This window comes from Hypomesus transpacificus, chromosome 2 (genome assembly GCF_021917145.1).
Source record: "Hypomesus transpacificus isolate Combined female chromosome 2, fHypTra1, whole genome shotgun sequence".
NCBI lineage: Eukaryota > Metazoa > Chordata > Actinopteri > Osmeriformes > Osmeridae > Hypomesus > Hypomesus transpacificus.
In genome coordinates, this window is record NC_061061.1 from 3,593,849 (window position 1) to 3,608,135 (window position 14,287).

A 14,287-nucleotide genomic window follows, 5' to 3' on the forward strand; every position below is an offset into this window, starting at 1 on the left:
TAATAGACAAGTTTGCTTTATTTGCTTCATTTGTGATTTTTTGGTGAGTTGTATGGTACAAATACAGCACTTACCACACATTGCCCACTTAGCTAATGGTTATACTTGGAGAAATACCCACACACTTCAGCAGCCGTGAAAGTGACTAAACATAAAACGGACAAAATAAAAATACATTTTCAAAATGAAAATTCTCTCACAAATATAACATTATTTATTGAAAGAAATAACAGTAGGTGTTTGTGTTAATGAAGAGATAAAAAAGGCAACAAACAAAAGTTCTGTTACCCCTTTTCCAAATATAACTAAAATATGCCTTTCACTTCGGGAATGCAACATACTGCAGATAAGTCATGAAAAACTTTCGTTTTGAGCCTTAGATGTTTCAATAGTACACTTTGGTAATATTGTGAACTCTGACCCACACTACAGTAGTGTCACAGGAATTTCCTAGACGCACCTTACAAAGAACTGACTTATGGCTATGCAGGCATAAGCAAACAGCAAAATGTCCGTTTATCAATGATACAAGCAACATAATTCATATATAGGCATATTTCTCGCCTGGACATGACCATGGGGTAGGTTCTCAAGAGCTTAATATAGCAGGATATACATCAAACATTGTTTATTATATTCAGCGCATTCCAAACAGTATAAAAGTTATAAAGTTATCATTATCTTTAATTATTGTTAAGTGATCTGTGGTTTATGGACAGACCTCTTCGCTTTACATGGATGAGTACAAAGATGAGGTGACTTAGACATTCACTGTCCTAGCCTGTCCTGTAGGAGAAGATTGCTGCAGGCCGTCCCATCATCCCCATCCTTTACATCTGTCTCGCCACTGAATGGACCACAATGGATGTTTCAAAATCTGAATAATAATTAAACGTTTGTGAATATAATTTCTCATTTTGTTTTTTCACCAACCTCTCAATTGTCCCGCTGTTCAAATGTCCGTTGCCAATGTCTGTGAACTCAATCCCTTCAGTCTCTCTGCAGCAACACCACATGGGATCAGAATACATAACATGCTGTATATCCACCAATGAAAAAAGTATAATGTGACTTGATCAATAATGTTCTCACTTTCCCTTTTGAGTTTCGTCTGCAACAACAGAGAGTTTCGTTGTAAGTCTTAAATAAACACGCAAACATACTCATGCATGTTGGAAAACAAAGAATTGAAAAAAACATACCTCATCACCAACCAGTAGGTCACAGATGCCCCACCAATTAGACCAAGGACACCAAGGATGCCTGTGGGGACCAAATTACACATGTTGGAAAACTGTAAATAAGAGGCTTGATAAAAAGCTAGAACTAGAAGCAAAAGAACATAAGCAAGCCAGCATTATAGGAAACACAGCTAATAACGAAAGCTCTGTTGAAGAAGAGCATAGATGCAGAGTCAGGACTTTTCAGAACCAAAAGTGCCTGCAATTTTATTTTATAACAGAACTGTATAATGCAAACAGCTGAGATTAAGGGCAAAAGTGAATCCTACTTACCACAAACCACCCCAGAAATCATGATGGTCTTCTCATCAGATGGTTGAATGAATGTAGTATTAAGGAGGTGTTGATCATCTTTGTCGTGATAGATAGCAGGTCATTTAAATCCAAATGTATTTTAATACACATATGTTTAGGTGCTATAAATTGGTGCAATTTATAGGTATTAATGAATGATTACACAACTATAACTTACCATTCTGAACTTTGTCCTGAGCCTCCTCGAATCTTGGGCACACTAAATAAGAAATATTTCCTCATGAACACATCATGAAGTAATGCCATATTCTGCTGCATTGAGAATCTATTTCAAAGTCCAAACAGTACCTGTCTCATCATAGTCAATACGATCCCCACATCCTTCCATGTCGACCTTTTGGCACCCCTCATCAAGACGAACGATGACCCGACCACCATCCTGGCATGGCAGGCCATGCTCCAGGTGATTCAAACTGCAGTTTTGCATCTGCACCTTCTTAGTCCAGATTTGAATGTTATCGCAATACATGGCACTCAGGGCAATGCAGTCGGTGTTATTGAAGATTGCGCAGCTGAGATTCAGTTGGCCAGTTGCTGCTACAGACACATGAATTTAAATAATTTTGAAAATGACTATGATCCAGTACTGGAATTATTTACAACGGAAGGTAACAGACACTTTACAGAAATCAGAGTTGCATAAATACAGAACACATCTATACTTTGAAATACAAAGAACGAAAGGAGAAAACATATATATTCAATAATTTGCAGGTTGAATCTGGCCACAAAAAAAGGGATACTGACCATGTCTTTCCATTATTGGCTTGCACTGAATGACCGGCATGCAGATGGAAGTGAACAACAACACTGCAGAAACAAAATACATCAAAGGGAAATCAAAATGTCATGTAGCTATGACGCTTTATAATAACTACCATGGAATCCAAACTAACATAGTGGAAAGACTCCTGAGTTCATCATTGCTCCATGCTGGGGCTTAGCTTGCCGTCTGGGTCTCCTTCGACGCTTTCTCTTGGGTGAAGCTTTCTTTGGGGGTAGTTTCTCCTGAGTAACATCCTCATTCTGTCCCTCAACTACCATCTCAATTTCTGCAACCTTTCTTACCGGAACAACCCCTTCCTCCTTTTCCTCTTCATCCTTTCTTTTGTCATCAACACTCTTACCGCTGTCCTCTTCCTCCTTTGTAGACCCTGCCACCTCAGCACCACCATCCACCATCTTTCTTCTCCCTCCAATTTTAAGTTGAGTGACTATGCCCTTTGCTGTCTCCTCTTTCCTTTCTGATATCCCATTCTCCTCCTTATCCCCTGTGCCTCTTCCCTCTCCATCATTTTCACTCCTAACCTCAACTTCCAGACCCCTTAAAGTAATTATTTCCACTATATTTCCACAAATTTCCGCATTCTTTACTCCCCCTTGCTCTGCCATCTTATAACTATTATTTTCATAAACTACAGAGCTATCATCCCTGGTGCTGGCAGTCGCATGACTGTATTTAGATGACTCCTGTGTACAGCTATAAGACAGACAAAACATAATATGATGATTAATACACAATGATTAATACAGCTTCCGGGAAATGTCAAGTTGACAAATGTACTTACCCGCCCTGACTTCTGATCTCCTCTTCCTCCACAGGTATTGTGCGTGCCATAGTTAAGATATCTAGGCCTATTAAAACAATCGAAGATAAGAGTTGCAGTAGGCTACCAGGGCTCTATGGAAACGTTCCCCCCCCATGGAGTAGGCTACATGCATTCTTAAATGAAAAAATTTAGGAGCACAAATACATTTTGGAACACCTGAATTTTTTTTATTAACAAACAATTTATTCCATAGGCCTACATATGTAGGCTACACTTTGTGTGTTAGTGTGTGCGTGTGGGACACATCTGTAAACAGCACACCACTAAAATGAAACAATATGCAGAACATCACGTTATTATTGAACTCTAGCCATGGCAACATTTTGATTTTAAAACTGGTTGTTCCCATCGTTGATTGTGATTGGCTATATTGCATTCCATGCCGTTGTAAAATACAGCATAACCTCACAGGTTGTCCTCATAACATTCTTTAACATTCCAAATTACTGCGCATCGAATATTTCTAATTGAAAAAGACGGCAAAGGTGTCCATCTGGCTGTTGCGTGGCAACGATTTATGTAGGAACTATCCCAGAGCCTGTTTAAGGAGAGCCTGCCCACTCCCTATTAAGCCCCATTGTACCTAATTTGGCTGCAGTTCCACCAGAGTTCCACTGGGAGTGATCGCGGTCGAGTGCAAAATGAATTGGAGTCTATGGAGCTAAACGGCTAAATTTGTCTCTTTCGCCTGATTGTTGTTGATAAATCTCAGATTTGATTGTAGTTTTTGCATGTTCAACATAGATTACAGGTCAAAAGTTGAATGAACGAGTACTTATGTCCTTTCGATTTCTTACATGGTAAGTCGTTGTGGCCCATAACACCGTAGCATTCTGCTAACGAATGCTGATTGGTTAGTGAAGGACTGACTACGACCAAAGATCCCGTTTGATGGCATCCGAAGGAAAACCAGAATGTCAGAGCATTAGCAACATTAGCAACAACATTAGCAAGCCAAAACTATTTCTAGCATGTGTATTGACAGGGAGAGCCTAACCTGTCAGCTGTGTTGTCGATGCCTCGAGAGAAATAATGTGGAAGTGTCGGTATAAAATTTAGCGATAAGGAACTGAAACTGTGTCAATTGGCAGATGACACTGCGTTATTCATAGTTGTGAGGAAGAGATTACTAAGGCTATTGAATGTGTTGAGGAATTCTCTGCTGCATCTGGTCTGGTTATGAATGTTAATAAATCGGCACTATTCCCAATTAAAGAATGCAATCATTTACAGATAGCAAACATTCCTGTCAAAACAGAGGTCACATATTTGGGGGTTAACATATGTAAGGATGAGAAACAAAGATGCCATTTAAATTTTGATTGTAAGATAGAAAAAATTAAGAAAAGATTTAATCTATGGTTGTTAAGAGACTTGTCATTGTATGGTAGAGTGTTATTGTCAAAAGCTGAAGGTATCTCAAGATCTGTCTACGTTTCACTTTCTCTAGATATGCCTCAAACAATCATTAAGGAAATTGACAAGTTACTGTATAACTTTGTATGGAGAAATAAAACACATTACCTCAGTAAAGCAGTTATAAGAAACACTATTGAAAAAGGTGGCTTAGCTGTCTTAGATATGAATACGCTAAATAATACTTTTAAAATAAATTGGATCATTAGATAACTTAAGAATCAAAACAGCATATGGCACATCTTCCCAAAATGTATATTTAAAACAATTGGTGGTCTGAAATTCCTTTTGAAATGTAACTTTGATACTACTAAAATCCCCATTAAACTATCCAACTTTCATAAACAAGCACTGTTGGCTTGGTCTCTGGCCTACAAACATAACTTCTCACCACACAAATATATGATTTGGAATAATAAGGATATTAAATACAAAAAAAAAATCCTTATTTTTACCCAACTGGTTTGATAACAATATCATTTATGTTTTTCAACTGTTAGATGCCAATAACATATTACTTTCTTATAAAGATTTTCTGGACAAATTCAAATTACCTGTAACTCCTAAAGAATATGCTATTGTGTTTGATGCGATACCACTTGGTGTTTTAGCGCTTCTCAGAAATGTTTCACCTACACAATACTCCACGTATGCCACATCTGACATATTTTTAGGTAAGTTTAATATTATGAAAGAAAGGTGTTGTGATAAATATATTCGGAATTTAGTGTGTGCATCATCCCTTTCGAATTCAAGATTTTATTGGGCTTCTGTTTTTGAAGATATAGACTGGTCGAAAGTTTGGAAGATTTCTAACAAATTTTGCATTAACAACAAAGTTAAAGAAGTGTCCTTTAAAATTGTACACAAGATATATCCAGTGACAACCTTTTGAATAAGAGATTTAAACTGAATATTGATCCTAAATGTGTTTTTTTGTGCTACTGAGGATGAAACTATCATTCATTTGTTTTGCAATTGTATTTATACTACATCCTTTTGGTCTGCTTTGGTTCGTCATATTCATAACATAACAGGTCATGTAATAACAATTAATAGCTTTGATATTATTTTTTATTTTATGAATCCAGATGTTGATTCGGATTGTATTTATTTTATCCAACTACTGATTTTGATGGGTAAATTTCATATTCATAAATGTAAGAGGTGATTGTCAAAGCCAAATTTCACACACTTTATTAATGACTTTAACATGTACACTATGTCTTTATGCAACATTTTAAATACAAAGGCAGGGAAAACATGTGCTATCCTGAAGAAATATAACTTACTTTGACTTAATTATGCATTATCTGGCATTTATTTTTATATCTTCTTTGTTATGTAAGTGGCTAATTATTTGTTGTATTTTTTCTTGCATAATAATAAAAAAAAAATAAAAAAAAAAAAGAAATAATGTGGAAGTAACCAGAGTTTGCCGTCAAGCAGTAGCTCTGGTTGTACATTGTGTATGACGTCAATGCCATTTTCAAAGGCTTTTTTAGAACAGAAAGGCGACTTTAAAAAAATCCAACACCCCGCAGTGTGTATTTTTTTTGCCTCCCCTTTCGATTTCAGAATTCAAATTACTAGACAAAAAAATGTATCCTGAGAAAAGTGGATTTTGAGGGGTATAGCTCCATAGACCTCCATTCATTCTGCACTCGATCGTTAGCGCCCTCATATGGAACTTGAGGGCAACTGCAACCAGTTCAGAACCCGGAAGTTTCCCGAGAGTGGGAGCAGAGCCTGTTTAAGGAGAGCCTGCCCACTCCCTATTAAGCCCCATTGTACCGAATTTTGTTGCAGTTCCACCAGAGTTCCACCGGGAGTGATCGCGGTCGAGTGCAAAATGAATGGGAGTCTATGGAGCTAAACGGCTAAATTTGTCTCTTTCGCCTGATTGTCGTTGATAAATCTCAGATTTGATTATAGTTTTTGCATGTTCAACATGGATTACAGGTCAAAAGTTGAATGAACGAGTACTTATGTCCTTTCGATTTCTTACGGGGTAAGTCGTTGTTGCCCATAACACACTAGCATTCTGCTAAAGAATGTTGATTTGTTAGTGAAGGACTGACTACGACCAGAGATCCCGCTTGATGGCATCCGAAGCAGAACCAGAATGTCAGAGCATTAGCAACATTAGCAACAACATTAGCAATCCAAAACTCTTTCTAGCATGTGTATTAACAGGGAGAGCCTAACCTGTCAGCTGTGTTGTCGATGCCTCGAGAGTAAAGTGGAAGTAACCAGAGCTTGCCGTCAAGCAGTAGCTCTGGTCGTACGATGTGTATGACGTCAATGCCATTTTCAAAGGCTTTTTAGAACAGAAAGGCGACTTTAAAAAAAATCTAACACCCAGTTGTGTGTGTTATTTTTGCCTCCCCTTTCGATTTCAGAATTCAAATTACTAGACAAAAAATTATATCCTGAGAAAAGTGGATTTTGAGGGGTATAGCTCCATAGACCACCATTCATTCTGCACTCGACCGTTAGCGCCCTCATATGGAACTTGAGTGGAACTGCAACCAGTTCAGAACCCGGAAGTTTCCCGAGAGTGGGAGTTCTCTCCATATTAGACATTCTCTGACTATACTTTGTAGTAGCGGAAGAATGACTGTTTATTATTAAACTATTTTGTTTCTAATTGTTTTTATTGATGAAACCATATCAAATATTTATAGTAACAGTTTTAGAAAAGCAATAAGCCCCAAGAGACCGTGGTTTACGCTGATTTTAGAACAGGTAAGGGGAGTTGATAGGCACGACACGAAGCAGAGTGCCGAAAACCCCCTTACCTGTTGGTAAGAGTTAGGGTTAAATGGATTTGCAATTTTGCATTGAATCTAGGTGCATTCGACATCGGCTGTGGCACTGTATGAAGTCGAACACACCTTATGTTATCCCTCCACCGGCTACAGTGGACGTTGTAGCTTCACTAACGTAGCTCTCATCATTCCCTTAGGTGCCTCAAGTAAAATCCTTGTAAAGAGGCTTCATTAGTTGAACCCAGCCATAGAGATAAATAGCCTATAGAAATGCCTACCGAAACTTTTTTTCCGGTGTTGTTCACCTTTCTCTCTCTGACTTGATATGTCTTTATAGTAGGCTAAACTATGGTGATGGCGCGCACATTATGTGGGAATGTGTAAGAAAATAGATAACGGTAGGTTGTAATCTTGAATCAGACACTGTGCTCGTAAACTATTTTTCCAGTTTGCACTATCAATTTTCAGGGGCAATTAAGAGTAAAATAGCCTTCTCGCACTAGAGCTCTGATATCCTAGCATATGTAGCCTACGGAAGTGTAAGTGCAGACAAGTAGTTTAGGGTAGCGCAGCATAGATAAATAATACTACTGTGCTTCGACCATTATAAAATACAACTTTTTAAAAAGAAGAACATTTCGGCTTTAAATTCAGAATTTCCTCTTTCGAAATATTTCCTTTAGGTTAAGTGCTTTCTAATTAATTAATTTACTAAAAAAATAGTTTTCACGCACTCACCTGTTGTCTTCAACTTGGCTAGATTCAATGAATGAAGTTCAGAAGCATGCCCAGACTTAACCCGGCGGCACCTGAAAGGCAAACCCCATCGACACTCGACCGACACGATTGCAAACACACACTCACCCGTTTTTCTATTGTCAGGTAACTAATTAAAAACAAACTAATCAGAAATTCAGCATTTTAACAGACATCAGCGTGATAATAATGACCTTAAAATATAGCTGCAAGCAGCGATGAGGGTTCCTCCGCAAAATGGCAAAATATTATAAGAATTTAGGTCTACATTGTAGAAGGTCAAGAGTTGGACAACAAGAGAGCTAAACTACTTCATGTTGGGCCAACTACAATAGGCTGAATGGGGATTTGAACTCATTAGCATTATGTTACAAGGCAGCCTCTCTATCCTCTCTGCTACACACCAACTGTTGAGAATGTATGAGTAGAAAGGGGACAATATTAGCTTTGGTCAGCTTTGGGACAAAGGTTAAGAAACGGTTGACATTTTTAAGTGGAATTGCGTGAAATTGCGCATGGTATTTCATAATGATGTCATCCTGTTAACTAAACAGATATTCAAATTTAAGACAGGCTAAAAGACTGCAGCTGGATTCAAATCTACAACCTTATACTTTGCAGGTCACTGTCCCAGTCTGTTGAGCTATTCTCAGTGTTGAATATTGCCATGTTCAGTTACTGTATAAAAAAGTAAGCTGTTTCTTCTGTGGTAAGGGTTGTTAGATTCAGCCAAAGTTTAAACTACTCAAATTCAATCATATTTTGACATACCAAGGTGAAATTGTTGATGGTACTTCAGAGTGATGTCATCTCAAACCCAATAAGGTTTGAAAACCATCAGTCAAAATGATATTGTATTTATTGACACAAAGATATTTAGGTAATGAGGACATTTACTTAAATACAACCCTTTCAGCCATTTTGTATTGCATTTCATATTCCATTTCACCCTATACAAAGACACATCTGCCCACACACAACTTCCATCCATGCTGTTTCCCTCTCTACCAGCACAGGTCATGCCAAAGGAGTAATGCTGCGGTGGCCACATGACGTTTAGGGGTAGTCCAAAAACAACACAAGTCTTTGCCTATTTGACATACTGCACTGCATGCATGGGTACCCAAGGGGCGCTGACGCTGTTTATCGAGCTGTGCTCCAACTGTGATTTGAGTATTAGCTTTGGTCAGCTTTGAGACAAAGGTTAAGAAACGGTTTACATTTCAAGGTTAAATTTAACATGGTATATCAGATAATCAAAATTATGACTGGCCAAAAGACTGCGGCTGGATTTGAACCTGTGACCTTGCTCCTTGCAGTACACTGTCTTAGCCTACTGAGCTATTCTCAGTGTTGAGAACCATTGTGGTCAGTTACTGTATAGAAAAGCAAGCTATTTGTTCTGTGGCAAGCTTAATAAGATTTGGCTGAAGTTTAAACAGCTGTAATTCTGTGATCTTCTGAGATATCAAGGCAGGGGCAGGCAGGCAGGGCAGGCCAGCTGGATGAAGCTGTCTTGGGGGCACGCTGAAGTGAAGCTGTCCAGGTAGAGAGGGGTAGTCTAGCAAGGGGTCTGTGTTGCCCTCAGCATTCTCTATTGCATCCTCTGTTACACTCAGCATCCTCGCTTGTTGCTCTCATTATGCTCTGTTGCACTCTGTTGAGCAGGCCTCTGCATGACCTGTAAAAGTGAAAAAAAGGTCCATGTCAGTCCCAAAACAACGTTGCTAGGAGGTCGCGGTTACCGACTGGCAACGTCGGAAAATAACGTTGCGACGACGTCGCGGTTACGGACTGGCAACGTCAGAAAATTACGTTGCTAGGAGGTTGCGGTTAGGGACTGGCCGCCAACGGCCGCTACGGCCACGGCACTATTTAAGAAAAAAAATCCTAATAGTTAACGCTCACTTTGAGGACGGCCTTAATACCATTCAACTGTTTAACTGGAGCGATCCAAAATCCAAAGGGTGGGGGTGGGCATTTCCCCTGTGTAAACTTGAACGGTGCACTTGTCCGTCCATTTTACAGATCACGATTGGTCAAAAATCTATCGTTTTCCGGGTACAGCCAATTCGTTGAAGCTATTTTAGCTAACATCGTTGTTTCTTTAGCAAAGAAATGGAAAGGAAAAGAAAAGGAGAAAAACAACGGGCACAGCAAGCAAATGCTGCACAATGTAGAAGTATAGAATACATGTTTACCCCGTCAAAAGACGGAAAGTTTGCAGCCCGAAGATGCGGCTGTACCAGACATTAGGGATGGGACGTATGGCACTGACGCATCGATGCTGGAATCCTGAGTACGCGCCACAATGCAGGGACCCTCATACGATGTTCTTTAACTTTTACTGTGAGAAAATGACATAATTCTAAAGGCCTACGGATGTATCACAACATTTTAATGTGTGAGAACTAATATCAGATCAAAATGAACACATGTAGCCTTAATTAAATATTGAATAACGTAGGGTAGTCTACCGTCGGAGACAACCACTACGCCTCATTCAGCCAGTTTAAGCGGCTGCTAGATGACGCTGTTCATTTTCAATGCGCCGATAGTTCGGCTCTTTGGGCCGGCACAATCCGGAAGAAACCACCAAAGCTTCACAAGGCATCGTTCGCCCATCCCTACCAGACATGCCAGGTGCAAGTCGCTGTAAGCTGCTGTAATAGGGGTTATGCGCAACATTCTTCCGGGTTCTACAAAACAGATGTAACTACTTCCGGCCGGCCGCTTTTTAAGGTAAACACAGCGTAGTAAAAGCCACCTATATAGCCGGTGTTTAAAGGAGCTACCCTTAATGGCCGGGTTTCCCAGATTTGTTAAGAAGCTCTTAATGCTAAGAAGCAGAGATTCTTAAGAACGTTCGAAAAGAGCTCTAGAACGCTCTTAGAACGTTCTTAAGAAGCTCTTAGCGTTAAGAGCTTCTTAATGAATCTGGGAAACCCAGCCATTAATTGTTCTGTCAATTAAAGCAGGCACAGGTGACACAGGGAAAGAGATGGAGGCTGCTGTGGTGACAGGGTCCAGTGGAGAGACTATGACTGGTGCAGCACTAAAACTGTACACAAGAGTCAGTCTGTTAACAGGGGTATTATATGGAAATTAGTTTATTGAATTGATTGTCATTATTGAATATAGTCAACTGATTATTGTTCTTTTGCAACATCAAATAGCAGATGCAGAAACAGACAAGTATGGAAAAAGAAAGTGAGGGAGAAAGTGGAGGACTGGTCTGTGTTTCAAAGTCCCGGGCTGTTTTTCAGTCCCAGTCCGACCCTGTATCACGGTATAGTAATTGTTCTGTAAATATGTAAAACAAGACGTTATTATTTGAAGGCAACGAGTAGGCCTACGATGCACAGTCATGCCATCCGCGTGGTGACCTACTCACAGCTCAATACGGATCCGTAATGCCCTCCGACGAAAATGTCAAAATGAGCGAAAGCGATCAGTCTGAGTTTTACTATCCATATCTAACTTCGGTTTCGGCGTATCAACCTTGTTAATGCTCGGTCGAAACGTTAGAGCCTCAGTTTGATATTTCCCGGCATGACCTCACTCTCAGTTAGTAAGTAGCCTAGTTAGCCTTCACTAGTCATCCTAGATCAAGAATGCTAGCAACACCACCAGTGTAATTTACAACAATAATTTTACAGCACGAAACATAAAACTTGAACAACAAATCGAATTGGTTACCTGCAGAATGGGTCATCAAATATATAATTAATTAGCATCGGCATTAATGTGGTCCGCTTAGACAAAATACACTCCACATCGAAAATGTCGTCCTACCAACGCAAATGTGCCTCAAGGTCAAACAAAAATAGCAAATAAATTAAAAGTTAAACTACAATTCTAAATATCGCAAGAATGCGATTTATATGATGGCGTATATACAATACAACAACCAGAAAAAAAGAAAGTATACCGTGGTTGAAACGGTTACGGTATAGCCAAATCTCTCCCGGTAGACAAATTTCTACCGTTGCACGGTGTACGGTCATACCGCCCAGCCCTACTGCCTAGTGTTATAACTTAATGTAATATATAAATGTTAATAAAGTATCAGACATTTACATGATACAACAGTTCAAGTTCAAGTCTTTTATTTGTCAGATGCACAGAACAACACAAGGTTAGACTGGGCACTGAAATTCTTAAGACAAGACAACGCAAGCACCTGACATAACATAACATATAAGTACACGGAACAAATTTACATCTATGCTGAGCTTAGATAAGTGAACTTCCTGAATATACAGATAGCAATAAATAAACGACTATACTAACCCTAACACAAAAACTTCAAAAATTACAGATAACAATAAATAGTACGCTATACTAACCCTAATGCACAAAAAAAACCTGTTTCAGCCCTATAACCTATCTAACCTAAGTGGAGTACAGTGCAATAGTGCAAATTTGCAGATCAGTGACTATGTCAATGACAAAACAGGAGCCTGGTGGCGAGGTACAGTAGTGCAATGTTACTGAAGAGCAACCAGTAGCTGAAAGTGACAGTGTATAAGTGACTAGTGTGCAGTAAAAATGTCCATATCAGTGTCCATTGAGAAGCCTGATGACCCTTGGGTAGAAACTGTTGTCCAGTCTGCGTGTGCGCGACCGGATGCTGCGGTAACGCCTGCCAGAAGGCAACGGGGTAAAGAGACTGAAGGATGGGTGGGAACAGTCTCTTAGAATCCTGCCGGCTTTCCTTAGGCAACGTGTGTGGTAGGTGTCCTGTAGGGCTGGGAGCTTCCTGCCGATGATGAACTCAGCAGAACGGACCACACTTCGTAGGGCCTTGCGGTCCCGGTCTGTGCAGCTCCCATACCACACTGTGATACAACCAGTCAGAATGCTCTCTATAGTGCTCTCTATAACTTCTTCAGTCTCCTCAGGAAAAAGAGGCGCTTGCGGGCCGCTTTGACCACCTTGTCCGTGTGAACAGACCAGGTGAGGTCATTGCTGATGTTCACCCCGAGGAACTTGAAGCAGCTGACCTTCTCTACTTCCGATCCATTGATGAATAGGGGTGCATGCTCCTCCTCCTGCCGCCTCCTATAGTCCACAATCATCTCCTTGGTCTTGCTGATGTTAAGAGAGAGGTTGTTGTCCTGACACCATGATGTCAGGGTGTCAACCTCCTCTCTGTAGGCTGACTCGTCACTGTCAGAGATGAGGCCCACGATTATTGTGTCGTCAGCAAACTTAACGAGGAGGTTGGAGCTGTGCGTTGCCGCCCAGTCGTGGGTGAACAAGGAGAACAGGAGAGGGCTGAGCACACAGCCCTGGGGGTTGCCTGTGTTGGTGATCAGTACAGATGAGGTGCGGTCACCGATTCTCACCACCTGTGGCCTCCCCATCAGGAAGTGGAAGATCCACTTGCAGAGGGAGGTGCTTAGTCCCAGGTCCACAAGCTTGGAGACCAGTCTGGAGGGGATGATGGTGTTGAATGCAGAGCTGTAGTCAATGAACAGCATCCTCACATATGTATTCCCCTTGTCCAGGTGGGAGAGAGCGGTGTGCATAGTCAGAGCGATGGCATCGTCTGTAGACCTGTTGGACCGGTATGCAAACTGCATAGGGTCCAGTGTGGGGGGCAGCGAGGAGCAGATGAATGATTTGACTAGCCGCTCGAAGCACTTCAGGATGACAGAGGTCAGTGCTATTGGGCGATAGTCGTTCAGACATGTGACCTTGCTGTTCTTGGGCACAGAGATGATGGTGGTCCTCTTGAAGCAGGTGGGGAGTACAGACAGGTTAAGGGAGAGGCTGAAGATGTCACTGAAGACCCCTGCCAGCTGGTCAGCGCAGCCCCTGAGGGCCTTACCTGATATGCTGTCCTACCTGATATGCTGTCTGGGCCAGGTGCCTTGCGACGGTTGATCTTCTTAAAGCATAGCCTCACCTCGGCTACAACACACCAGTAACTAATTGATAGTATGTGTTAATATACCGAAAATGTCAGTAAATCGAGATCGTGCTGCTGTCTGTCCCGTCGAAAACCATTTGAACAGGTTGACAGCAGTGTTTTTTTGGAACTACAGCGAGCTACTTGAACCACGTGATCACCCGATCACGTGTCGACGAGATCAGGGAGTGTTGTAACTCTGTTTTTATATTGCTCTGGCAAGTTCTCTACTCTGTACGACCAAAAGAGGGCAGCAATACG

The 14,287-nt window shown here is 40.7% G+C and overlaps 1 protein-coding gene across 1 annotated transcript; it reads right to left on the bottom strand.

The window, feature by feature from the left end:
* Window positions 1–8,328, bottom strand: LOC124479565. Its single transcript, XM_047038353.1, has 11 exons — window positions 8,304–8,328; window positions 8,092–8,162; window positions 3,125–3,191; window positions 2,453–3,036; window positions 2,304–2,366; window positions 1,845–2,093; window positions 1,714–1,755; window positions 1,515–1,592; window positions 1,203–1,263; window positions 934–999; window positions 1–847 (listed from the first exon to the last, which is right to left on the bottom strand). The coding sequence occupies exons 3-11, from the start codon at window positions 3,172–3,174 to the stop codon at window positions 769–771; spliced, it is 1,272 nt and encodes a 423-aa protein (XP_046894309.1). The 5' UTR covers window positions 3,175–3,191; window positions 8,092–8,162; window positions 8,304–8,328; the 3' UTR covers window positions 1–768.
* Window positions 8,329–14,287: the final 5,959 nt, after the last annotated feature.